The 25,680-nt window shown below is 39.5% G+C and overlaps 1 protein-coding gene across 5 annotated transcripts in view; it reads left to right on the top strand.

Annotated features, from left to right (window-relative positions):
• LRP5 (LDL receptor related protein 5) overlaps nucleotides 1–25,680 on the top strand; it is a 248,493-nt gene that overhangs the window by 143,404 nt on the left and 79,409 nt on the right. For all 5 annotated transcript variants that reach the window (XM_075754764.1, XM_075754765.1, XM_075754766.1 and 2 more), the window contains 2 exons: nucleotides 14,374–14,770; nucleotides 15,254–15,425. In XM_075754764.1, coding sequence (XP_075610879.1) covers nucleotides 14,374–14,770; nucleotides 15,254–15,425 — 569 coding nt within the window. The remainder of the gene's footprint in view (nucleotides 1–14,373; nucleotides 14,771–15,253; nucleotides 15,426–25,680) is intronic.

The following is a 25,680-nucleotide window of genomic DNA, read 5'->3' as shown; positions in this document are numbered from 1 at the left end:
TGTGTAAGGATTTGCTGCAGTATATAGATAAAATATTTCAGTAGAAGTGGCAGAATTTTACTCGTTATGCAACTTTATTGCAGCAATTTCACTTGGCTGGGGTGTCCTGGTTTTCAGCTGGGATAGAGTTAATTTTCACAAGAAGGTGGGATGTAACACAGCCAGGACAGCTGACCCAAAGGGCTATTCCATACCATATGACGTCATGCTCTGTATATAGCTGGAAGGTTGGCCAGGAAGTAGTATTCGGGGACTTGGTGAGCATCATCTCTGGGTGGTGAGAAATTGTGCTGTTCATCACTTGTTCTGTGTATTATCATCATTATCATCATCATCATCATCCTTTTCTGTCCTATTAAATTGTCTTTATCTCAACCCATGAGTTTGTTTTTTTTTTCTTAATCTTTGATTCTCTCCCCTGTCCCACTGGGAGGGGGATATGAGTGAACGATTGTGTGGTTGTTTTAGCTGCCAGCTGGGTTAAACCATGACACTAGTGCTGAACAGTGCTTGCACAGTGTCAAGGGTTCTCTGTTTCTCACCCTGCCATGCCAGTGAGTAGGCTAGGGGTGCACAAGAAATCAGGAGGGAACACAGCTGGGACAGCTAACCCCAGCTGGCCAAAGGGATATTCCATACCATACAGCATCGTACTTAGCAATAAAAGCTGGGGTAAAGGAGGAAGACGGGGTGTTTGGAGTTAGGGCATTTGACTTCCCAAGTAACCATTATGCATGATGGAGCCCTGCTTTCCTAGAATCAGCTGAACACCTGCCTGCCGATGGAAGTAGTGAATAAATTCCTTATGTTGCTTTGCTTGTGCGTACAGCTTTTGCTTTATCTATTGAACTGGTTTTATCTCACCCCATGAGTTTTCTCAGTTTTACCCTTCTCATTCTCTCCCCCATCCCACTGCGGGGAGTGAGTGGGCAGCTGGGTGGGGCTGAGCTCCCCGCTGGGGTTAACCTACGACAATTGTCCAAACTGTAGCTCGATTTTCTTTATCTTCTCTGGAGTTTGGAGGGTGTCGTGGTTTTACCCCAGCCGGCAGCTGAGCACCACACAGCCGCTCGTTCACTCCTCCCCATCGGGATGGGGAAGAGAATTGGAAAAGTTAAAGTGAGAAAACTCGTGGGTTGAGATAAAGACAGTTTAATAGGTAAAGCAAAAGCTATTAATTTCTGTAAAGTCTTCCTATTAATTTCACATGATGTATTTTACTCTCTAATATGAGGGAAGTTCCCTGACATTTTATCTGCTCATTTTGTGCTGGGTGATTTCACTGTTTCCTGTGCGACCTGTGGCAGATGTACTTTTAAAAAATCAAATATTGTGAGTGTTATACTCATTTGTTATATGTAAATTCCTCTCCAGCCACATTTAAGTTTCCATTAAGAAGAATCTTTTTGTGCTTGCTTCCAAAAAAAATCCACAAACCCAAACAAAACATTTCTGTAGGCATTATTTACACTGAAATCTCTTGGAGATTTAATTTTACACTGATTTATATTCTTTCACTTTGTGTTGGGAAAGATGATGAGTCTGTTCCCTTTCCTATCTGCTAGTGCTAATTCCAGGCTCTGATCTTTAACACTAATAAGAACTTGATGTTCACATATATGAGATATTCCTTCTCTGTCCATGACTTCCCAGTTTGCCATACTCTCAGAGAAATGCTCTTGGTATTTTGAAGCTTGCACATCGCTTGAAGGAGCGATGCCTGGAACTAAGGGACAGTGCCAACTAAAGTATGTTCCTTTAATACACTGAGCATTGCTCCTTATAGATCTAAGTCAAGGAGCATCTGGATGATGCTCTTAGTCATCAGGTTTAGTTTTAAGTAGTCCTGCAAGGAACAGGGATTTGGACTTGATCCTTTATGGATCTGTTCCAACTCCAGATACTGTATGATTCTTAGTAGACTGAGCACAACCATCTCCAGCAAGGGCTATAAAAACATAAAGGATTTTCTGCAATAACTGAAGACAAGGAATTTAGCTGCAAAAGCAACAATACAGTAATGGTACCTTAGCTTCTGCTTACCTTGGTATTATTACCGAACTAGGAAAAATTAAATACCCATATACTGTGGACAGCTGTGCGAGCTTGATGCTATACTTGCAATGCTCAGTAATAGATTACTTCTGTCAGGTGTCTCTTCCTAAAGGCTGTGTAAAAAAATTCGGCTGGTTAATATGTTAAGGATAAATGTCTGAGATTACATTTACTCCTACTAGTGACTTGCTTTAAGATTTGACAGAGGGGAAAGTGTAGAGCAGAAATAAAGGAAATTAGGGTATTTGCATCCATCTAAAGAGCAGGACCTATTAGATACTGCACCTGAATACAGATACAGAAAATCCTCTGGTACAATAGCAAGTGTCTGCTTGGTCCCCTACATGGATAAATGATACTATTTTGGTTGTGAACACATAGTTTTTCTTCTGTGACTTTTGGTTCTTTCTAGTTTCCTCTCCTTGGGAGGAATATATATTTATACATAAACGTGAGATTTTTAAAGGATCTTTTCAAGTTTAAATTTCTCATTCTTAAGCTAGAGATAATTCTGAGGTAAGGTGGTAAGTTAAGTACACTGAAACGTGATTTGTCCATTACATGATGGTAGTGAAAAACTTGGCCCTACTGAGACCACAGAAAACTTTCTATAAGTTTCCCTGGGACCAGGGATTGCATCCAAGACCCTCTCTGGATATTTTTTTAAGCCCTTTAATAAATCTAAAGTGATTGTTGTTGTTATTTTTTATTTTAAATGCCTTAATCATCTAGAATGAAGGAGGATCAGCTTTATTGTCTTGGGGTAAATTGGCTTGCGAGTTAGGGTATGAATGTTTTATATATAAATACACACACACTTAGTGTGTGCTATAAATGCTCAAGTGTAGGAACTTCAGTGTTTGCATGTCACAAGTTACCTGTGAATTGCCTGCTGACGTAGCTGGCTGATTTGACATTCACAAGTTATCTGTGAATGGCCTGCTGATGTAGCTGGCAGGTTTGACATTGAAACAGGTACCTGAATTCTCAGTTATGTTGCTGGCTTCTTTACCCCAGCAAATCTACCCTTACAGAAGCTTTAATCCACTTGAGATGTGGAAATTAAACTCTTATTTTATGTATGTCAGTGTGAGCATTCCTTAAAGCCAGCATAAGATCCACTGCCATATCTTTAGCTTTAAACATAATATGGGTCAAACTAAAAAAGTTACTCATTTTCAGAACCTTATTTTAGCTAATCAACAGCAGGAGGTTAGTTGTTTTAAAGCAGTAACAAGGAGAATTTCTTCCCTCTTGTGTTCCACCAACACCCTCCAAATGTGTGATGGATACTTTCTAGAAATCTGGTTCCTTTAAGATATCTCAGTCTAGATGTTTAGCTAGCCAGCTGCTTTTGTAGTAATTTTGTCCCCGGTATCTCAGAATGTAAGTGATCATTTGAGATATATGGCATGTTGACCTCAACTCACCAGAGATGCATTTCTCCACTTGAAGAAAACTGTTATTTGCTTAAAAGTGGGAGAGCTTTGGCTGTTGAGTCAGTCCTATATGGTGGTAGGAGCTGTAGGTTTTCTACTGGGAAGGTAAGAGAGCTGTAGTTTCTCAAATGAACTAGGAAATTCTGTTTTCTCAAATGAAAATCAGGAAAAAAATTTCATAATTGGAGAAGATGTCACTAGCTTCAAGCGTTTGGAGTTCCCTTATTTATCTTTGATCCTGTTGTTGAGGCAGTTCATTAGAGTTGGGTAATATTCCTAGTGTCTTGTCCTTGCCATTCCTCACAATGCAAAACAGAAAATGGTGGTTTTGGAACCTGCTGGCTAATACTGCAGGGCTCATACTGGTTTTTATGCAAGAGATAGAAGAGTACTGATGAAAGAAACATTAAGGTACTTCCTTCTCATCTGCCATGTGTTTCTTTGTGTCTACAGCTCCTTGGCTGAGCAATCATCAGCTTATTTGAGCAACCAAGCCTCCAAGCAAGACAAGCAGGCAGACAAATTCCCCCATTGTAAAGTTTTTCTTCTGTGATTTAACCACCAGAGAAGCAGCTCCCTTTGCTAACAGGTCTTCCTGATTAATAAGGAGAGAGTATGGATGAATCCACACTTTCTGATTACATAGGTCAACTGCTAATTATAGATGAACAGCCTCTTCATGAAAGGGAAGTCTTAGGGAGACATTTGTTATTTGGGATAATTGCTCTAAACCAGCTCTTTGAAATACCTGAGAAAGCTTCTGGTGGCATTGTGTGAATAATCTAAAATAATTGTCAGCACTTGGAAGATGCCGGAAGAGAAATCGTACATATCAGTAGATAAACTCTGATTATATTCTAGCATTGATTTGAGGCTGTATTGGGAAGGAGTGCTCATGTCCTAATCTGTTTGTCATGAGGAAAATAAACAAAAGGAAAACTCTATTTTCCCTTATTTCCTAGAACCCTGACAGCTGCCTGCATACCTGTCTCTCCCCCTTGCCCACTCTATGTTTGAAATGCAGCTGTGGAAAACCAAGATCTTTTGGTTGCAAGATGCTTTGACTTCATAGGTGTTTTCTGTCCTGTGCCTGGTGTCTGACTACCATAGAGAGATGTTATCCAGAAGTTCTGGAGGACTTTTTCCTCATTGCCCCTCTCCCTACTGCACTCCCAAAAGGGTAACATGCTTCCTTTGCTTATCAAGGAATTGTTGATCTCATGTTTTTCTTTTGTTAGACTGAGATGGGGCTTCTTAAAGATTACTGTGATCTTTCTCTGAAGGAGGGATATGTGTAATTAGCATCTCCCTTAATGCCTGCAGCCACATGAGTTCCCTCCAGCCAGCAGATGATCTACTGGAAGGACCTGTGGGTGTTTTGCACCAGATGAGAGGGAAAGTTTGGATAATAAATCAAATGTACAAGTACTCTACTGTGGTTCCTGCAAGGTGGAGAATTATCCAGGTTCCAGGCTATGAGAATGAGATGCAGTGGGTTGAATGAAGAAATAGCATTTCAGTCACTGCATCTGGACCTGTGTAATACTACTTACTCCAAACACATCCTATTGATTCTTTAGCACTAAAACAATGGGCTTGTTATTTACTCAGTAAGAAATAGTATTATGTGGAACTATATTTCACTGAGAAACATTTGCAATACACTAGAAAGGGTTGTAAAAACTGTCCAACAATGGATACTTGACAATCTAGGAAATCTAGAGGCTACCTCTTCTATTTCTACTCTGTTTCATTATAATTTCATGAGTGGTTTTTTCTTTCATTCATGTGTAGATCTTGTTTATTTTGAGTTTGTTTTCCGCTTGCTTTTGTTAGTATGTTATGTTTATGATTTTATTTGATCTGTATGAGAAGATTAGATTACTTTCTATTCATAGCAACTTTTATCCTCCTAAATGGGGAGATGTTTGTGTAGCGACAAAATGAAATAACCTGATATGGAAATGGCCTTGCTTATAACTGCATTTGGATAAACGCCATTGGAAACATGCTGTAAGGAAGAAACCTGGAGGGAGTGAGGAGCATTCTGGAAGGTCTGCCATATCATCTTCTAGCTGTGTTGTCAGTGGTTTTGCCGGGCTAGTGAATGAAACTCTCTTTGCAGGCTTTGGTGTATGTTTCAGATTGATGACTACTTTCCAGGACTCTGAAACATTGTCTAGTTAGAGATGGTAACTATCTCATTTTGTGTGTGTTAGGTATTTTTTGGTGGGTGGGGGTGTGTGGTGTGGGGGTGTCTGTAAAGGAAAAAGCGACACTCTCACTTTTCAGGTTTTATGCTGCAGGAGAACCACACCCTGGGTCTGCACTGAAAAGGTTTACATGTAAACTTTGTTATCTTGCGTTCACTATCGGCTAGGTGCATACTCATGGAAAGTTTCTAAGACCCAGTGATAACTTGTTAAGCTGCTGTATCTTGACTGCCTCTTCAAATATTGGGTGGACAAGCTCTATTTTACTGCATCAATGTAGCAACAGTGCGGATGAGACACTCCCTACCCAGATTTGCAAACCCTAATACACAGTTTTTTATTACTTTTGTCCATGATGTTTACCCCTTGACAGATGATTGTATTAGCTCAGAATTGAATTTTTTGTGGCTCCATCATACTTGAAACGTGATAAATAACGCTTAAACTTCAAAGCATTACACTGCTATCAGCCTCAAAGAGGGCCAGTGGATGTAAAGTATTTATTTCTGTTTGTGTAAAGGGGGACAGCAGTGCAGAGAACTAATATGTTCAAGGTTTCTTGGTGAGTGGGAAATGTCTGGAATTAGAAGCCAACAGAAGTGGGATTGTAGAAAAACTATTGTATTTCTCTTCAGTATTTTTTTTTTTTAAATAATTAATCATTTGTCTTGTTGGGTTGTAATGAATTTTTCATCATTGTCTGTGTATATTTGAAGGTGTCACTGCCAAAAACTCTGTTTAACAGAAACTAGGTGGTAAAATGGCTGTCACTTCTAAAGTCAGTGATTCCTTACTCTGATTCAATAGGGTTGTATATCTTCAGCAGAGAATAGGTGTATTTAAACTTTAAAGCCATGCTTTGCAAGGAAATACCAGAATCCAAAGACTGTACCCTTTTTCTAGCGGTGGGGATTTCTGACAGACTTTTTCTTGGCCCATCCTTTTTCCTATGGCTTGTGATGAACTGTTACTAAGAATTCTGTGTGAAGGGATGTTCATTTTTTTTTAGTTAATAAAAGGTGGAAGCTGGGACTATGATATCTGTAAGCTAACATTCAGATTCACCACTTAACATTTCCAACTTTCTCTTCTCTTTCTTTAAAGTACTATAAACAGACCTCAGAGTGTGGGGGGTAGTTGTTCAAGCGCTTTGAGGTCTTTGGATGAAACCTCTGTATAAAAGCAGATTCTTTGCTTGGTACAGCAATAGCTAAACAATTGTGCTGATCTTTGTTCCTGGTTACTACCAATGCAGTTATGACTGTTATACTAATGCTATTCTGAGTAAGTCTTCATAAGAGTTATCTACTCCTCTCTCAGTAGTAACTTCACAAAGCTTTGTGCTCGCAAGTGTAGTACTGGGTATGTACAAACTTAAGGTGTCTCACAGAAGCTCAGTCCTAAATTAGAGTAGGGTAACTATGACTTCTGTATTGCAACAGCTTTCTCTGGAAGATATGTTACTTTTGTCTTAGTCAGCTGTTCTGTGCCAATGCACAGAACAGTTTAATTAATATTCTGTTTGTGGTGGTTTTTTAGTGGCTGTATGAATGTGTCAAAACTCTGAATTGTAGGGTTTTTCCTTGTTCAGGCGAAATAACTATTAGAAGTCTGCTACTGAGATAATGGAAGAAACAGTAGACAATAGCTTTTCACTGTAACATGCAGACAGATATGATGTAATTTATGAATTACATGAGTGCTCTGGTATTTCCTTTCTTTGTCACAAGTGTTAGTTTTTCTTATGCCTGCTTACCTTTCAATTAAATCAAGTCCTGTCTGAACGTGGGCACTCAAAACATTCTTTCCAAGAAACTTTTCCTGTTTCCATTTTGTTGGTTGCGTGCTCCCACCGCACACAGCTCTCTGTTTTAAATTGATAAACCTGATGTGTGTTGCATGCTCTCCCCAGTCTGCAGTGTCAAGTAGGAGAGTACATTGCCAGCTTTTCCCAGCCCACCGCCATCACACAGTATGAAGCACTGCTCTCTTCCTCTCAGAATGGAAGATAAATAAAGACCTGAACTGGGATGCGTAGTACTGTTCATGTTGCAACTGACTCTGTTAAGGTACCCAAGGAGAATATATAAAAAGAAATTCCATTTATTTCTAGGTATTACCAAAGTTTATTTCAATTCCATAAATATTTTTATTTTCTGTGGAAGTTGAATAGCAGGAATGGGGTTTTACACAGGGTTGTTGATTTAAACCTCTCATAGTGAGTTTCATTACATCATTTTTTCCTGTGGTGCAAAGAGCAGCTAATGCTAAACCCTTGTGCAAGATGTTGTAATTGTTTTGAATATTGGCAAGCTTATTAAACAGCATGGCAACATTACTTATTTTCATACACTCCATACAGAATAATAAAGTTTTCTCCCAACCCCATATTCGGCCCCTCCCCCCTTTTTGCCATACACTGAAACTTTGTGAGGTAATTCACTGTATTACAGCAACTAGCAAAATTCCTTGCTTTTCTGATAAATCTTTTTAGTTTATCAAGAGTGCTGAGACAGTTGTACTCAAACAGCTTGTAAGAGTTTCCTGCAGTCAAAGTACTTCTAACAGACTCTTTTCAAAAAGTGCTTACTATTCTGTTCTTCAGAGAACAGCTAAAAGCTTTCCAATTTTTACAGTTTATCTGATTTTTTCCCCACAAATTTAGAGATTTCCAAAGTTGCTTGTAAATAGACTGAGTCTATACATGCAGATGCATGCACATACATAAAACTGGGGCAAGAGTCCCACAATGGAGCATTGTTCTAGCCTAATTAGCAGACAGACAAATGGGAAAGGAATAGCATGGCATTTTCTGGCATAGGTTAGCAGAGGCAGCCACTGCCGTCTACATTTGTTTAGGTTGGGTGAATAAATTGGAGCATTTGTTACTGTATTATAGATGTCTTGTCACTTGTCAAATGTGAAGTGGGCCAAGGGAAGAATAAAAAAGGCTCTTGTCAAGCTGGTGAAATGGCCTGCCTCACTGCTGTCAGCTCTGATTGCAGTTAATTTTGCAAATAGAATACAGTTGCATTTCCAGCACTGAAGCATGAATTTTTAATAACGAGAGCACAAACCAACCAAAGCAAAGCACACACTATACCTAGCATGGATATTACAAATAATTGATTACTGGGTATGGGAGGAAAGCATTACATCTACGAGCAACAAAAAAAGTCTCTTAACCTGTTTTTATAGGATTTCTTGATTGCAAAGAGGGATTATAGTCTCCAGGGAGTGAGAATAACTGCCTTAAATGGTGGTATTTTGTTTTCTCTTCTGTTTGTTTTTTAAATTCAGATGTTGTTCTGCATGTTAACCAGAACAGTGGATCAGTTTTTATGGATATTACACCTACTGAAAAGTTCTGTGGAAGGTCTGCAGAAAGCTTTTGGTGAATAAAAAAAGACTAGACAAAAATAAACAGTTCAAAGTTTAAACCAGTTGGAAAAATAAAACAGCAATTTGAACTTGACTCTTTTAAAATGCTTTCTAAATGGAAACTTTAGAGGGACCTAGTGCCTTCTGGTTTTGTGATCTATGGTTTGCATATAGGACTTTACATAAACTTCTACTGAAGTGTTTGGTTGCTGCAATTGTGATGTTGGAATAGCTTGCATTCCCCGCTCCCCCCCAAAAAGCCTTTTGTTCATTGTATGGTGTTATATATGACCATGTTATAGGAATTAGCAATTCTGCTGGGAATCTCTTAATCATGTGGTTACAAAAGTGACTGTGGTGAGAGAGGTTTTTGAAGATTAATTAAATAAATGCCGTAGCACTTTAGCACTAGGTAAATAGCTAGCTGTAATGTATTAGACGGGTTCTGGGATAACACTAGGCAAGTCACAGCATAACACTTCTATAGCCTTGAAAACATTCCTACTAACTTTAATAATCAAAATACCTCTGTGATACAGATAAAACTAATGAGCCAGACAAGCTTGTTTGTCCACTTTTTTAGAGAGAATCAATGTCAATTCTCATTTCTTAGTGATGTGCTCAAAGCCTGCTGCCAACTCTTTTTTCTCTAGCAGAAACTTGTTAATAGAGTCAAATATGGTTATAACCAACACTGTGATTCTAGACTGCATTGTAATAAAAGCCAGGATTTTTGTACCTATCAAAAATTATCCATGGTAATGATCTTTTACTGTCTTTCAAGCTGGGGGCGGAACGTAGTGAGATATGCTGTGATAACATTTTCTGTGTTCATGTGTTTTTTAATGTCCAAGGATGTAGATGCATGTCTGTCAAGAGTCTTGTTGTGTAATAATTTGACTTAAGTATCTCTGCAGTAGAATTTGCCAAGCAGACAGAATTTTGAATTGGCCAAGTAGCTCATTCGTCTTAGTATTTCTTTTTCCCATTAGGCTCAGTTAGAGGTATGTTCGAAGTTAGAGATTAGAAGCATCTAGTTCAACTACCAATAAACTGTCCCAGTTGTCAACTGAAGTGAAGATTTTTCTTCTGGTCTCCTAGGTCAGTAGAGAAAAGTTTTCTTCTCCCTATTCGTTTTTAGCCATGTATGTCTGTGGGACAGAACTGAGGTGGGGAATATTTCTACAGTAGTGTTTGCCTGTAGAAAAAGTCAGAGCAGCTGAATATGTAAGAAACAGGATTGTTTTCTCCCCTTTGCAAGAAGATTGTAGTCATTATGGAATTGCTGAATCAAGGGGTTCTGGCTGTCCTGTTCCTGGTCAAAATAGTATTTTGTATGCAAGTGAATGTATGATGATATGCACAGGTGAACAAATGTTGCATGAGATAAAATTGAGACCAATTATTGCTGCTGTGAGGAACTGAAGATTATATTATTTGTGAATTTTAGGGGGGTATTAACAGTGTCTTTCAGCCTGTTGTCTAGCCAGCATCTCTAGGCATAATTTGGACCTTAGACTGCCAGTTCCTTTCTCTGGTATGTTCAACTCTGACCTTGCTCACAGTGAACCACGGTGAAGTTGCAATCAGTTGTGTGAAGAGGCAAAATATATGCATTTGATTCTTATCTATCTGTTCCCATGCAATGATGTTTGTAATGTTGGTTGTCTTAGAAATACATGTAATATTGGCAATTGCTGTGTTATCAGTTGCTAGGCATGTATTTGATGCTTGTCTGCTTCACACTACTTGTTCTTTAATGTTAAGGTTATGATTGTAGACATTAATATAGTAAAAATTCAGAAGTTAAGATGGATATGAGACTCAGAGTGCTGTGGGTGGCTGAATAGCTGCAGTGCTGCTTACTTTTTGAGACAGTTGAGCTAAAATAATTTAGAATTAATTTAAAGTTTAAAACTCTTATGTGTTTGTAGAGCACTTGGATGACCAGGTACATCCCCCTTTCCATACTGAGTTTTAAGGCCTGAATTTTTACTTAACTTGCACTAAAGAGGAGGTTTTATTTTGACTCCCACAAGTGAAATATTTCAGAAACATAGAAGCAAGACGTAAAACTTTGCTACATGAGGTATTTGTTTCTACTGTAGTTGATATGCTGTTGTAGCTTGCTTTCTGACCTCTGCAGTTGCAAATCAGTGTCCTGGTTTGCAGGTGCTCTCTCTAACAGTGATTTTTTTTCCCCTTTGGCTATTAAGGTATTATTTTAATTTGCAGTAGAAAATCAAATGTTTTCCGTGTGTTTAAATATATTAAGAAATAGGACCTTTGGGGAATTTTTCCTGTAAAGAGACTGTTTGGTGGTGGATAATCTGTAATGTTGGAGGTAACATGGAGGTAATATTACACCATATATAATATGACCTGGGTTTCTTTTCAGTTCTGCTGTTGTCAAGCTCTGGACAAACCAGTGTCTTGGTGACACTGTAAGTTCTTTGGAGATGGTAATGTCAGAAACGAACAAGTATGTTTAATACTTAGCACCACAGGACTTGATACCAATTAAGTACTTCCAACAAAATGTCAACACAAATAAGTTAATGAAACAAGAGATCAAAAAGCTTTTCTATTTGAACAGGCTCCATAAAAATACCATTTTTACACTGCATAGATCAGTTCTCAATACAACTCTTTTACTATTTTGAAGATCCTCCCTTTCTGCTTAAAGTTGATTCTCTCCATATTGTATTGATTTTAACCTGTTTTCTAATCCAGAGATGTCAGCGTAGTCCTGAGACTACTACTGTTTCTGAGGTAATCCTAGGTGTAAAGAGCAAGAACAGCATCACAGACTATGGACTGCTTTTGTTCCCAGATAGATTTTTAAAACAGCTGTTTGGGAACTGTGTTGCATTTGATTTACTCTGAAGTAGTTACAGTGAAGTAGTTGACAATGTCACCTTTCATTCATGCTGTTTGCCATTATATGTAGTTAATCTTTCAAAGATGATCTGTCAGAATATACATCTAGCAAAGAAGCGTGGTAGAAGAGGAGGTGTAAGCTATGGTAGACTTCTGTCTACCATCCTCTTTTTTAAGAAAACAGTTGGATTGATTGATTTTTCACTGTTCAGGAAGTAAACCATCATTTTTTAGCATAATGTAAAATATCAAATACTGGTTTAGGTGTTCCATTATTTTTATTTAGTAAAGATGCTAAAATCCAGGAGATTCATAAAGCTTTTGAAAATAAATACTTTTGCCAGCAGTGCCTTCTAAGGATTGCTGATCCGTGTAGTTCCCTTAGCAGAAAGGAAACTTGAAAAAATGAAAAACTGTTGCTGTGTTTACCTAGGGGGGCAATGGAGGAAGGAAGCCTTGTAAGTTGTCTGGTCACCTGGGGCTGTTCCCTTCTCAGTTTGGGCAACAGGTTTGCTATGTCCAGAGAAGTGAGCAGAAGTTTCAAGCATAAGAAACACTCTTCCTGAAAACCTGTTTTTATTTTGCAACCTTTGAAGTTAGAAAAACTATATTAAGGAAATTTGATGGGAGATATCTCTCTTGCTTTGCTGTCAAGAATGTATGGGCTTTCCTTACTCCCTTTTCTCCATGTGGTTTTTGAGCTCCAAGTTATTGTCACTTTCCTTCTACCCAAGCCTTCCCTCAAAATTTGTTGCTGCAACTTATGCTGTAGTTATCAAACCTTGTCAGCTAACGCTGACTGGAAGAAGCATTCTTGCCCCATGCCAGCACGAGTATTTGTGGAGCTCCGCAGTGACCCGGTCTGGTTGTTAACTTAGGCTGATGGCTTGCTTTCTGTTGAGTTAGTTTTTGTTTAGATCAGCTCTTTAGTGTGGTTTGTAACACACATCACGTGAGGAGGAGTGATACAGAAGAGAGAACAAGCAGCCCATGGCAAGGAGAAGAACAGCACCACTTCATTCAGGAACTGTGGTGACTTGAGGTAGTTCAAAGTGCAGATCAAACTATGTAGTCCGTGCTGTGCAGCAAACTTCTTTGGGTGATGCTATAACACTGCTTTTCTAGATCCTTTCCTTTTATTATACACTTGCAGCCTGAGCACTGTTTCTTTTCAGAGCTTCTGAGATAACTATTTGGAGACTAAGCTCTGATTTCCAAACCCAAAAGCAAATAGCAGCACAGTCCAGCTCCCAAAGTGAATGTGAACTTGGTTTTGATGTGCAATAGGTTCAACTTCTGATTCTCCAGAACTTCATATGCATGCCTAGATGAGAATTATTTCTAGAAGAATATTCTCATGAGGATTTGAATTTCTGTTATTCTTAGTGGGCTCAAAGGTTATGTCCCATGGTGGTCATTTTCATTCAGTCTGTGCTGTTGGTGGGAACTGGAAGTTACCGCCTCCTGCTACTGTTTGCTGGTCTGGATGAAATGTGACAAGTGACTTTTATTCTGGTTTCCAGTTTTAGAGTGTTGCTAAATGATAAAAATTTCTTGTCAGTTTTCAAACTACACAGCATTTATTTAGTAAGAGAGTAGGAAAAATACACAAACTCATATTGCTCTTTTTGTGCTGAATGTGGGAAAAATGTGTTAAGCAGCTGGATGTTTTACTGTGTCTTCTGGTTTTGTACTGATAAAAGAAGTTTCCAGTAGGACGACACTGAAGATGCCATTTGTCTTTGAAATGTGCTCCAGGTTGTTGTTTGGCATCCTTTCCAGAAGCAGTGAGGGAGGAAGAACAGAGGAGAGAAAAGAAAAACAATCCTATTGCCTTAGAATTAGTTTTGCATCAACTTCGGCCAGATGAGAAATACTTGCTGTATTTGCAACTTGCTTTCTTGTTGGGCTGTCTGGAGCAAATCACGAATGTAATTTGTTTACAAAATACTGAAGTCTTCTGTTAGCCCATGTCATTGATTATGTAGGGCTTGTATGTGAAAACCATGTCTAATGCAGTGATAGAGCTAGAAGGAAGTTCGGCTGAGCTGAGGAATTCTATATAATGTGATGAGATATTTGCACCTACCCCCACCAAATCTTTGTGTTTGTTTTTTTTTTTTTCTTAGATTCTAGACAGAGATTGCTATATTCCATATTAGTTTAGGAGGCTGGGAGAAAGACACTATCACTGTGAAATAAGAGTACCAGCACAAGTAACTAGTTGAGAAGAACTGATAAGGAATAACTCCCTGCTCAGACAAGTCTATATTTCAATGAAAGTTTGATGTCCTTATTTTAAGGAAATATTATAGTGACAGTGGCAGTTCACAGCCTACTGTTCAGTATTGAAGTGCTTACATCAATAGCAAAGGAAATGATACCTTGAATGGTTTTCTCCCCAGGTGCTGAAGAAGTCTTGCTGCTCGCTAGAAGGACTGACTTGAGGAGGATTTCCCTGGACACGCCAGACTTCACTGACATTATTCTGCAGATAGACAATATCAGACACGCAATTGCCATAGACTACGATCCTGTGGAAGGCTACATCTACTGGACTGATGATGATGTCCGGGCAATTCGTCGGGCCTACCTTGATGGCTCTGGAGCACAGACTCTGGTAACCACAGAAATCAACCATCCAGATGGTATTGCTGTGGATTGGGTGGCAAGGAACCTATACTGGACTGATACTGGAACAGACCGCATTGAAGTGACTCGGTTGAATGGGACATCAAGAAAGATCCTTATCTCAGAAAACCTAGATGAACCTCGAGCAATAGTGCTCAATCCTATAATGGGGTAAGTTTTATGTTTAATAGCCCTGTGATAGGTGTTTGGATTCTGTTTATGGACTCCTGAAACTGAAAATCTGCAAATTGTGAGATGATGTGTGTTATTATTTCTCAAATGTTCTGGAAATAACTGGCTTTCCCTTCCTTCATCCTTTAATACTATGTGTATAAAAGGTGACGTCTAAATATAGTGTTCCTCAATGAACCTCTACATTGTTTGATTGAATTTTCTTTTCTCTGTGCCTTCAGTGTTATCATAACTATGAAAGAATTGGGCCATTGCAATTTTCAGTAGTTTAATTTATTTAATGCTTTATACTGTCATTGCTGATAACAGTTTGAGTTGGCTTGTTTGCTGCAGTTGGGGAAGCAGAAAGTTAGTAAGTTCTTTCAAAAGCAGAACAGATCTTGACACTTTTTTGTCTTGCGTGTTATGTGTATTGACTGTTTCCCCTCTTTTTTTTTTTTTTTTTTTTTTTTTTTTTTACAGCTACATGTATTGGACAGACTGGGGTGAAAGTCCGAAGATAGAATGTGCTTATTTGGATGGTTCAGAAAGGCGAGTTCTGGTGAATACATCTCTAGGTTGGCCTAATGGCTTGGCACTGGATCTTGAAAAAGACAAGCTTTACTGGGGAGATGCAAAAACAGATAAAATTGAGGTGAGTAATAGAGCCATGCTAGGGTGCATTCTTCAAAAACAAGTGCTGTTCTCAGGTGCCGCTTTATGTCTTGGATACATTTATCCATTTTTTGAGGAGTCCATTCTTTCATTAATATTAACATGATATTTAGCACAAGAAGACATATTTGAGAAGAAAGGAAACACATTCATGTGGTTCAGAAAACTTTTGCGAGAAATGTTTTGTTTGTTACGTCCACATTGCTACAAGTGTAATTTAATTACTTGAAATCTTAGGTTTTACCTGAGGCTTTTGCAACAAATTGGGACACTCAGGCACAACCTCTTTAAAAGATGTTTTGACCTGTCTGTTTTGCTTGGAACTAGTATCTAAAATTGCTGCATGTGAAAGACTTGATGCAAGGTTCATGTACAGGAGAAGGTGGATGTGGGTGCCCTAGAGAGCCATATTTCAAGACCTTAATAATTGTATGGTGTCCAGATGCATGGACAAGAAGTAATTTTTAATGTATTTCCTGCTTTGAAAACAATATAGGCATTCTACCTCTGAATTTGAGGAGCGGAAATCCCCCTCACAATGTTATATAAATATTTATGACAACATTTAGTATTTCTGAATTGTTGAAAGAATGTCTGATAGAACACGGTGTGATTCCCCTATTCCCCCCCCCCCCCCCCCTTTTCTTTGGGAAGAATTTTCTTAAAAATGCAAAAAATTCATCCTGTCTACCTATTGCTCAAACACTAGGCAAAGTTGGACAATTATCAACTTGTTTGTTATGATGTGCTCCCAGGAGTAAGGTAGTGGGGTGCCTCTGGAGATTCACTGGTCAAAGCAAGCATCTGTACTGGTCTAGTCATGGACATTGACAATTGTACCAGGGAGGCTCAAGATGTTTCAAGAGACATTGTCCTAAAGGAGATGCCCTTTCCCCCATTGTTTTTGCATTAGTATTTCACAATTAAATCTTAATCTAAAAGAATAGTTGTGCTGCCACAGAAATGAAACAAATCTTAGATGTTGCTATAGAGAACAAAGTAGTTTCACTCAGAGCAGAAGGTGATAAATAACTGAAAGAGTTAGAATGAAGGAACAAGGGTTTTTTTGGCCTTCTGAGCGTGTGTTCATGAGATTCTGAGGTTTCAGTGAATTACTAGCAACTATTCAACTGAGAGGAAATTCAGAAAATTGATAGAGCTTGATAATATGTTGACGTAGAAGGGCACATGGCTTTTGTGTCATCTAGGAATACTGATCAGCAGCCATTTTATACATTTGTCATGGATGTGTTCATGGAGTTGCTGAAGACCTGTATGTAGTAGCGGGCTCACTTGCACAAGTGTTTCCATTTAATTTGAGACAACTGAGGATATGGATAGAGAATATGTTTACAAACAGATGTTGTGAAGAAGTCTCAATTACTTAAGATCCTGTTGTGTTGCCCACGACCCTCAATGCTTAGTTTCTTAATAAAATAGTTGTTTAAGAAGTGCATCTGGTTACTGGCCACTTGTGCTCATATTTCTAGGAAGGAAAAAATGGATTTTGAACCTCAATCTGAAGTTGTTATAGTAGGTTATGATTAACCCAAGGGTTTGGATGACAGCATAAGATGTGACCTGATATCAGGCAAATTCAAAAATTCCTACTCTGTTATCATTAGATCATTAGATTTGTCAGCCAGACAAATGTTCCTTTTTCACCTCTTGTTAAACTCCAGGTGACACGTGGCCATAGGCCCCATGACCTGGTTGTGATATGTCCTTAGTATGAAGTAGTTGTTTATCTTCCACAAAGGTGTCAGAAGAAATTTGAAAATTAAAGGTGCTAAATAATTAGCACTGAGTATTTTAATTTGAAAAGGGAATTCTCCAGGGAATTTGAATTAGCTTCAAAGACAAAGGAAATAACTAGCTAACTGAAATCAAGTCAATTGAAAAACAATTCTCAAACCAGAATGTGAGAGTGAAGACCCCCCAAAAAAGTTTTTTTCTCTTTAAAGGAATAATTAAAAATTTTCTTCCTATCTTATAAGCTAGTTTCCTGAAGTCATGTTTTGAATATATGGTTACAACATTCTATTTCTGTACCAATGCCTAAGAAAAGCAATATAGAAATTTTTCCCTTGGTCATGGCTTGTGAAGTCAATTGAGTTTTCATGTTGTTTGGGGGGAGTAGCATATGCAGCATTTTTAGATAAACAAAATTTTGAGGGATAACTATGCTCTCTAAAGGTTTTGCCCGCAGGAAGAAGGGAAGCGAGACTGTCATCTAGCTCCAGAAATGTAACTTCAGTGTTTGGCAGTAGCTAAGTACTGGGCTCGACTATCAGAGATGTCCTGTCGCTGTCGCCTCTTACCTTTCATCCTACAGGACAGGGAGTGTTCCAGATGCCACTTTTACAGCTGGGACCGTAGTTGTTTTGAGTTTAAGAGATCTATTCAGTCTGTCTCACTTCATCGTAAGGCAGCGAAGCCAGCAATACTGTTTGGTTTGGCATCAAAGTTTAGGAAAATCAGAGAAGCCAAAGTAAGGGCTTTTTATTTGCTCAGTTTTGTTTGTTATACTTAGTTTTTGTCGTTCTCTTCTGTTTGCAAAAACAGAGATAAGAGGGTGGTTCACTTGGTCTTGCAAACAGAAGATATTCTTTACGTGAAGTAGATTGTGACATCTGTGGATATGTTGATTCCTGTGTATTGTGCAATCCTCTTTTAATTGTTAGCACAGAGTGAAATCTCCATGCTCCTAGCAATGGATTCCACATTTTCTTAGATTAAAACAGATGTAAATTTTCTCATTTTAATTCTTATCCCCCTCTCCTTTTTTTTTTTTTTTTGCACTTTTTATGCTTGGAGTTTATTTTTGTAAGCTATCACAAACAGACTCCTTCTGAGGCTGTATTTACAAATATCTGAATAGGCCTATTTAGGATATGATGGAGAAAAAAATTCATGTGTGTTTGCCTGCAGTTCTGAACCATGCTATGAAGGGGTCTGTCATGGTCTGTTCCGGACTGGCATGAGTTAAAACAGCACTGGCATGTTATCAGTAGAAATGGATGTTAGATGCTTATTGCAGAACTTCCATTAGAAAACAAAATTTCAGTTTCCATTTTGGAAAACATGCCAGATGCATTTGTATATTCTGCTCACTTGGGAAAGAGCTGTGTGACTTAACCAGTCACTGGCACAGCTCAGATACTGGCCAGTTTGAGACTGGTGTCTAATAGAGCTTCTTTTCATTAGTGCTCCTCTACAAGATGAAAAAAGTGTGCTAAGGATATGTTTTAGAAGAGAATTGATCTACTGGATTGCCCATCTTGCTATATTTGTAACCTAACAGTCCTTTGCTGCAAGATTTCTGCATTTGAGAGGTTCTGTTGATACCCCAGATTTTCCCAGTAAGCCATAGTTTGTGCTACTCTGCTGGCCCTAGTACATGGGAAACCTCACTGTATGGTGTATGAGATGGGGCATTTCCACTTTTACTTGCTGTTGAAGTTATTCAACATAAACTAATTCTCTCATGCATGTGTTCTGTTGCCAAGAGCATGCCATTCAAGTGGCTTGCCAATGCAGCTGGTGTCTCGGTGATTTGTTCTGTATGTGTATGTATGTCTTCTGCAACCATGGCTTGTCAGAAACAAAAACCAGCTGACTGCAAGTTGAAGATACGCGTTTATATTTTATACTATAGTTGATCTAGCTGAGTATTAGGATTTTTGTTTTTCCCAGTAAGCACATAAAACTACCTTGAAGCATATTACAGGATAAATTTAGTTTATGTTAACACCTAAAACCAGCATAGGTGCGATAGCAGACAGTAAGCTGTAATTCCATTTTGTAACTGATAAGGTAGTGCCAAAAAAAAAAAAAAAAAAGATTACATTTTGGATGGTTTACTCTGTTACTAATACTGCAAGGAGAGACTTCTTGCTTCATCTGAAATGACAGTCAAATTTATGTTGAGCACTCCTGAAGGACCTCAACCAACTGGAGGGCCCCTGTGTGGCTGAGAAAGTGGCAGCACTCTGCAGCTGCAGTCTGTTGCAGAAGGCAAAAAAGGTGGCATGTGGAGTGCTGCGTGCTGCCTTGTACGTGCTGAAAATGGGAGGCCAAAGAGCCGTTAGATGGCCATGGAGAGGGACAGTGACTGGGCCAGTATATTGCTCTATATTGGAACAGTTGACTGTTAAGGTACATCCTCTGCTCCCATTGCCTTCTTTTCAGAGCAATTAGTTTCTCTTGGGCTTTTGCAGCGCTGTCACTTGACAGTTTTCTCATATTAAAACTGCAGTCCCAGATTTCCTGAAGCAACTGGAAATTTTCCAGAGACCAAAGATCTGCGAAAAGCATAATGTAAGGGAGAAAATTCCTGTCTCTGCTTTTTTCCTCTATCCATCTACTTTCACCTGTCTCAAAATGTCCCAGATCACCGTGTAGAAATTGCAAAATAGAATAACTGAAATAATTATGTCTACTACTGTGCAGAGCATGGTTGGACTTCAAGCCTGTTGGGGAAACGTAGTATTAAGACTGATGCCTCATAATGTAAAAAGTGCACCATGTAGGTGTTTTGGGTTTGCGTGGCTAGGTTTTAGTAGTGGGGGGGTTACAGGGGTGGCTTCTGCAAGAAACTACTAGAAGCTTCCCCTGCATCTGATAAAGTCAATGCCAGTCAGCTCCAAGATGGACCCACCGCTGGCCAAGGCCGAGCCAATCAGTGACGGTGGTAGTGCTTCTGTGATAACATATTTAAGATGGAAAAAAAAACGAGGAGCAGCAGTTTTTGCAGCCAGAGAGAGGAGTGAGAAGATGTGAGAAACTCTGCAGACATCAAGGTCAGTGAAGAATGAGGGGGAGGAGGTGCTCCAGGTGCTGGAGCAGAGATTCCCCTGCAGCCCATGGAGAAGTCCATGGTGAGGCAGGCTGTCACCCTGCAGCCCATGGAGGATGATGGTGGAGCAGATATCCCCCTGCAGCCCATGGAGGACCCCACGCTGGAGCAGGTGGAGACACCTGAAGGAGGCTATGACCCCGTGGGAAGCCCATGCTGGAGTAAGCTCCTGGCAGGACCTGTGGCCCCATGGGGGACCCATGCTGGAGCAGTCTGGTCCTGAAGGTCTGCACCCCATGGAAGGGACCCACACTGGAGCAGTTCACGAAGAACTGCAGCCTGTGGGAAGGACTCACGTTGGAGAAGTTCGTCGAGGACTGTCTCCCGTGAGAGGGACCCCATGCTGGAGCAGGAGAAGAGTGTGAGGAGTCCTCCCCCTGAGGCGGAAGGAGCAGCAGAGACAATGTGTGATGAACTGACTACAACCCCCGTTCTCCGTCCCCCTGTGCTGCTGGGGGGGAGGAGGGAGAGAAATCAGGAGTGAAGTTGAGCCTGGGAAGAAGGGAGGGGTGGGGGGAAGAAGGTGTTTTAAGATTTGGTTTTATTTCTCATTATTCTGATATGATTGGTAATAAATTAGATTAAATTTTTCCTAAGTTGAGTCTGTTTTGCCTACGGCAGTAATTGGTAAGTGATCTCTCCCTGTCCTTATCTCAACCCACAAGACTTTCATTATATTTTTTCTCTCCCCTGCTTGGTTGAGGAGGGCAGTGATAGAGCAGCTTTGGTGGGCACCTGGTCTCCAGCCAGGGTCAGCCCACCACAGTAGGCTTTTCTGTAGCTTTCTGATGAACTGCTTGTAGATGAGAATTGCTTTCATCGCATAGCATGCCTTCAACTGCTTTCCATATAGAAAAATACAAAACTGATTATAGCTTGTGCATATTTGTGTGTATCTTTGCTTGGTGTTATGCTCTGGTTTCTGGTATTTTAGATCTGCAAGGAGTCATCTTACTCTCCCTGGGAAGGCCTGTTCATATACGAAGTTCTTAAACCGTGACAGAACTTTTGTACAGCATGGAAATTTGATAAGCTCAAGACATCCATCCTATTTTTGCTGGACCTCGGGTTTCCAATGTACTGTCAATGTCTCTGGTTTGTTTGTTTGTTTGTTTGTTTTGGGATGGTTTTGTTAACACATTTTGACTTTTTTTTTGTGTGTGTGTGTGCTCTTCCACAATTAGAAAAGAAACACTGCAGAGTTGTTGAGGGTACCAAATGGCATCCTGTACCAGGAGAGTATGTTCTTATTTGTGCATGTAAAACTTCACAGGGTGAAAACAGCAGTTATGCTCTCCTGGCAAAAACCTTTTTCTAAGCTTCCCATCTGCAGCATTCAGCTGCAACACAAAGGGCCCAGTGACTTAGCAAGCAGTTTGCATCCTGAAGAAACCATTTGGCAAGGCTTGTCAATATTTTGCATGACAGGAGCCTATGGGGCTTTCACTGCAAATTTGACACTCTGTGGTAACATTGTTCCCAGATTTTAATTTTTTTATTATTATTATTAGTTTGGTAAAGTGTATGACAAGGAAAAATATATAGCAAATTTGGAGTTGTGACTGTCAAAATTATGTGTTTGTCCACACAGCTTCAGTTATGAGTAAGGAGCATGGATTAATCCAACCAAACTCTGAATTTTATGGACAGGGAGAAGGTACTTTTCAGGAACAAACAGCAGATTAATAAGGATTACGTGGTTCCAGCAGAGAGAGAGGCAAAGACCCAGTGCCATCCACGTGTAGAGTTTCCTAATTCTCCTTAAAAACAATTTTGTGATTAGCCACGTTTTCCCATATTTTATTTCTTCAGCGTTTGCTTAAAGTGCCTAAGGTATAATTGCATAATAAGCAATTACTGAATGCTGCCGTTAGTGCCACTTCTAGTTTTCCTTTTTGCAGTTTACTACTCTCCTGCCTGGGATTAAGCTATGTTGTTGGGAGAGTGAGATGTGTACCTGCTTGTGGCCACTGGGTATGTTTTTTTTGTTGGGGATTGTGTATGTATGTAGTTTGTGAACATTAGATACACCACTATGTTTTTATTAGCTTTAAGTAGCTGTTAGGCCTCTCTATTGCTATGTGTTTTGCTTGAAAAAAAACCAGCACAAATGCTGTTGTAGGTGGGTGGGTTTTTTGTTTTACTTGAAGGGAGTTGCTCAGCAAACAATTATCGGATATTTGTAGCAGTGTCCAAAGGCCTAGCATATAACTATCTTCTAAGATTCTGAAGGGGAATAATCTATACTAGTGAGCTTGGGACCAAATTTTTACCAGCAGCCAGATAGTCATTGTAGAATGGATAGGAGGAGTCATTTGGAGGAAGGTCTATCTTAAAATGTTGTCACAGGGTTCTGACAGTTCTTGGACTTTAAGACTGATGACAAATTAGTTATGATTGCTTTTCCAGGAGGAACATTGCTAGGATGGAACACAAGCTTTCTGGAAGAGCGCTGTATCTTTAATTTCAGTGCTTTAACAATGACAATTATAAGTATCTCTGGAGAGTTGCATAAAGAATAAAACAGGTTTTCACTAATGCTACAGAATTATATAAAGCCTGACAGGGTGCACCTTTAGGAAGAAGAAGGAAACCTGGCAGCTAGGGGAAGAGGGTCTTTTTTTCTGATCTCTTCAGGAATCCCCACTCTCTCATCTGCCTGTTGGCTGTGTTCTGCTTGCACTATCAGACTCATCACCAGATTTGCAGTCAAGAATAAGCACCTCAGTTCAGACTGGCAAGGATGTTAGTGAAGTCTCGGCTTCCTCTGCTGAAAGAATTTAGAGTTTTCTGCTCAGGTATATTTGGAACGATCTTTCTTAACTAATTTGCTGCTGTAGAAATGATGTTGCAGTTGATCCAGCCTTGTACACACCAGCTTGTAGTGGGGAACAGAGACTGCTGAGATGACATGCAATGATCTGTAATATTCAGCAGGTCAGACCACTGAGTGAGTTCAGATCCTAATGGTTTCTTATGAATTGAAACTCTTCTGGCTGTGTTACATGTTTCTAAACCCTGAACTCTGGTTCAGGATTTCCTGGTGTGAGACTACCTCTTTCCGGAACGCAGAAATGTAGCTAGCCTCTATCTGCTAAAATACTAATGTCCATATCCTGTTTAGAAGCATTGAGCCTTCTAGCTCCGCTCTTCTAATTACAAGATCAAGTTGTCTGTATTTTGCTTACTGCTTCAGTAGGAATTTCAATATGTTGTTTTATACCTTGCACACCATGAGCTTTGTTTACTTTTAAGAGGACTGTTACCAAGTGTGGGAGCTGCTGAAGAAAGTGAGAGCCAGGTTCACAAAATGAGATGCTTTAGCTGATCAGAACATGTGTTGCACCTTTCTACTCTGAGCTATGTAGTAAGAAAGTGTTCACAGAGAGACTCATTGATCGAATGGAAGAAGATGAAATTATCAAGGTGAATTCCCTTCTGTCCCTTTTCAGTGTTGTGAGTTAGCTACGAGGTGAACTTGTATCTGACCCCTGAACAAGACACAGCGTTGAAAAGGAAACTGTTTGGTATAAAGGACACATTCAAACTTTGGCCAATTCCATCCTGTGTTCAGTAGTGCTCTTGGAGATACATATAATTTTCCATTCTTCAGCAGTCTTGAGTAAAACTTTTTCTGCATTTGGGATGGGATGGGATGGGATGGGATGGGATGGGATGGGGGGTGCCTCTGCAGATGAGTGATGACCTAGCCTCAATTAGTCTTGTCTTTATCACCTTTTGCTGAAATACAGCAACCCAGTAGATAGGAGCGTGGAGGCTTCAGTCCTCAAGGGAAATTTCATCTTGGACCGAAACATTGTAGAGTGTCTTCTCAGCAGTACGTTGGTACCATGAGCATGTTCTTAGTTCTTTAAGCTCAGATTTCACACATAACTTCAAATCAAATTCAAGACTGAGTTCTTTTCTTCATGGTCTAGGCCATGCATATGGAAAAGGCAACTGCACATCTGAAGTGAAGAATGCTGTCTGGGGTACTGTTGAGCATAAATGGATTTTCCACAATAAAGGCAAATCTTTTCTGTAGTAAAGAGAATTTTTTCTTAATCGTTGTGCTGAGATACTGGATTAACCTCCTCTCCTCCCTCCTTTTCCCAATTTCCGGTAACTAAAAAACATCCAAAAGTTCAGTACTCTGTGTTCCAAGTGCAAGGTTCATATTAGTTGACCTTGCATTCAGCATAAATAACTAGAAGTGTCAGTCTATAAAGAAGTAGAGCAAAACCAGCCTTGCAGGAAAATTCCATTATACGGAAGCAGTTGCAGCATGGGCTTACTGTCCCAAGTAGAGGATACAGGATATGATGCCGCCTGTGTTAGTCATGCCACTTAATGCACTAGTAGAAAACTCTCAGATAATGATTTGATTGAATGACCCTCCATAGGATGCTCTTGATCAGGGATTCTCTCAAACTTTTATATGCCCAGCTTGATGTTGTATCCATTAGCTTCAAAGTGAAAAATCCACAGATATTGGCTGCTGCCAGTGTAAGTACTCCTCTGAGTCTTTCCACAGTGAAATCTATACCAGTATGAAGTTATTTTCATATACAACCATTTATGATTTATTAGGATTGCTGTATAGTCATAAAGACCTGTCAATCTTGTTGATTTTCCAGGGACTATATTGTTTTGTACTACTTCTTTTAAAGAGACAACTTAAAAAAACAGCAACTGACAGACAGCTGCTAAATTTGGTCTTTGTGGAGTGCTCAGGAATTGCTTCTCTATGTACAGCTTTTGCTATATTTACAAAGAGGAAATCCTGAGGATGTATTAAACTAAAAAGTTGAAGAATTATTTGAGTTTTACGTGCTTGAGGCTCTCCTTTCTCCCTGAAGAATTATTTTAGGCTATATAATATCAAATCACCCTTTTCTGCTTGCTAGGGAGAGAATTCTGCTTTACTTCCCTTGCTGGGATCAACTTCCTATATTTAAAAGAGGGATTTTGTATTTAGCAGTATGAAGGCTTCTATACCTATGAAGTGTGGAAACGGGACCCCCTTTATGAGAACCTGATGTCTTTTCTGATGCAGAATAAGTACATCTTTTTCCAGTTGTTGAGAAAAAGGTGACTTCTCTGGAAGTTGGAGTAACTTGGAGTTTCTTTGTCAGACTAGCAGATAGGATAGTTAAGAGAGTTTTTAACTTAGTAACCTTCTCAAAGTTACTCGCTATATTGCTTGCAAATAGCTATGAGGAGTTTTCTTTAAATACTATTCCCCTTTTTGCTTTTGTTTTCTTAATTTCTCCTGTTCTCTTTCAAGAATAATACTGCACTTTGCCATACAGTTTACCTCTGACCTAGAAGGAAGGTGATTTGTGCTGCCCAGGAGTTGTGATCCCATGAATATTGT

This window comes from Balearica regulorum, chromosome 5, assembly GCF_011004875.1.
Source record: "Balearica regulorum gibbericeps isolate bBalReg1 chromosome 5, bBalReg1.pri, whole genome shotgun sequence".
Lineage (NCBI taxonomy): Eukaryota > Metazoa > Chordata > Aves > Gruiformes > Gruidae > Balearica > Balearica regulorum.
Note: the sequence above shows the minus strand (reverse complement) of the source record. Positions and strands in the feature narration are given on the sequence as shown.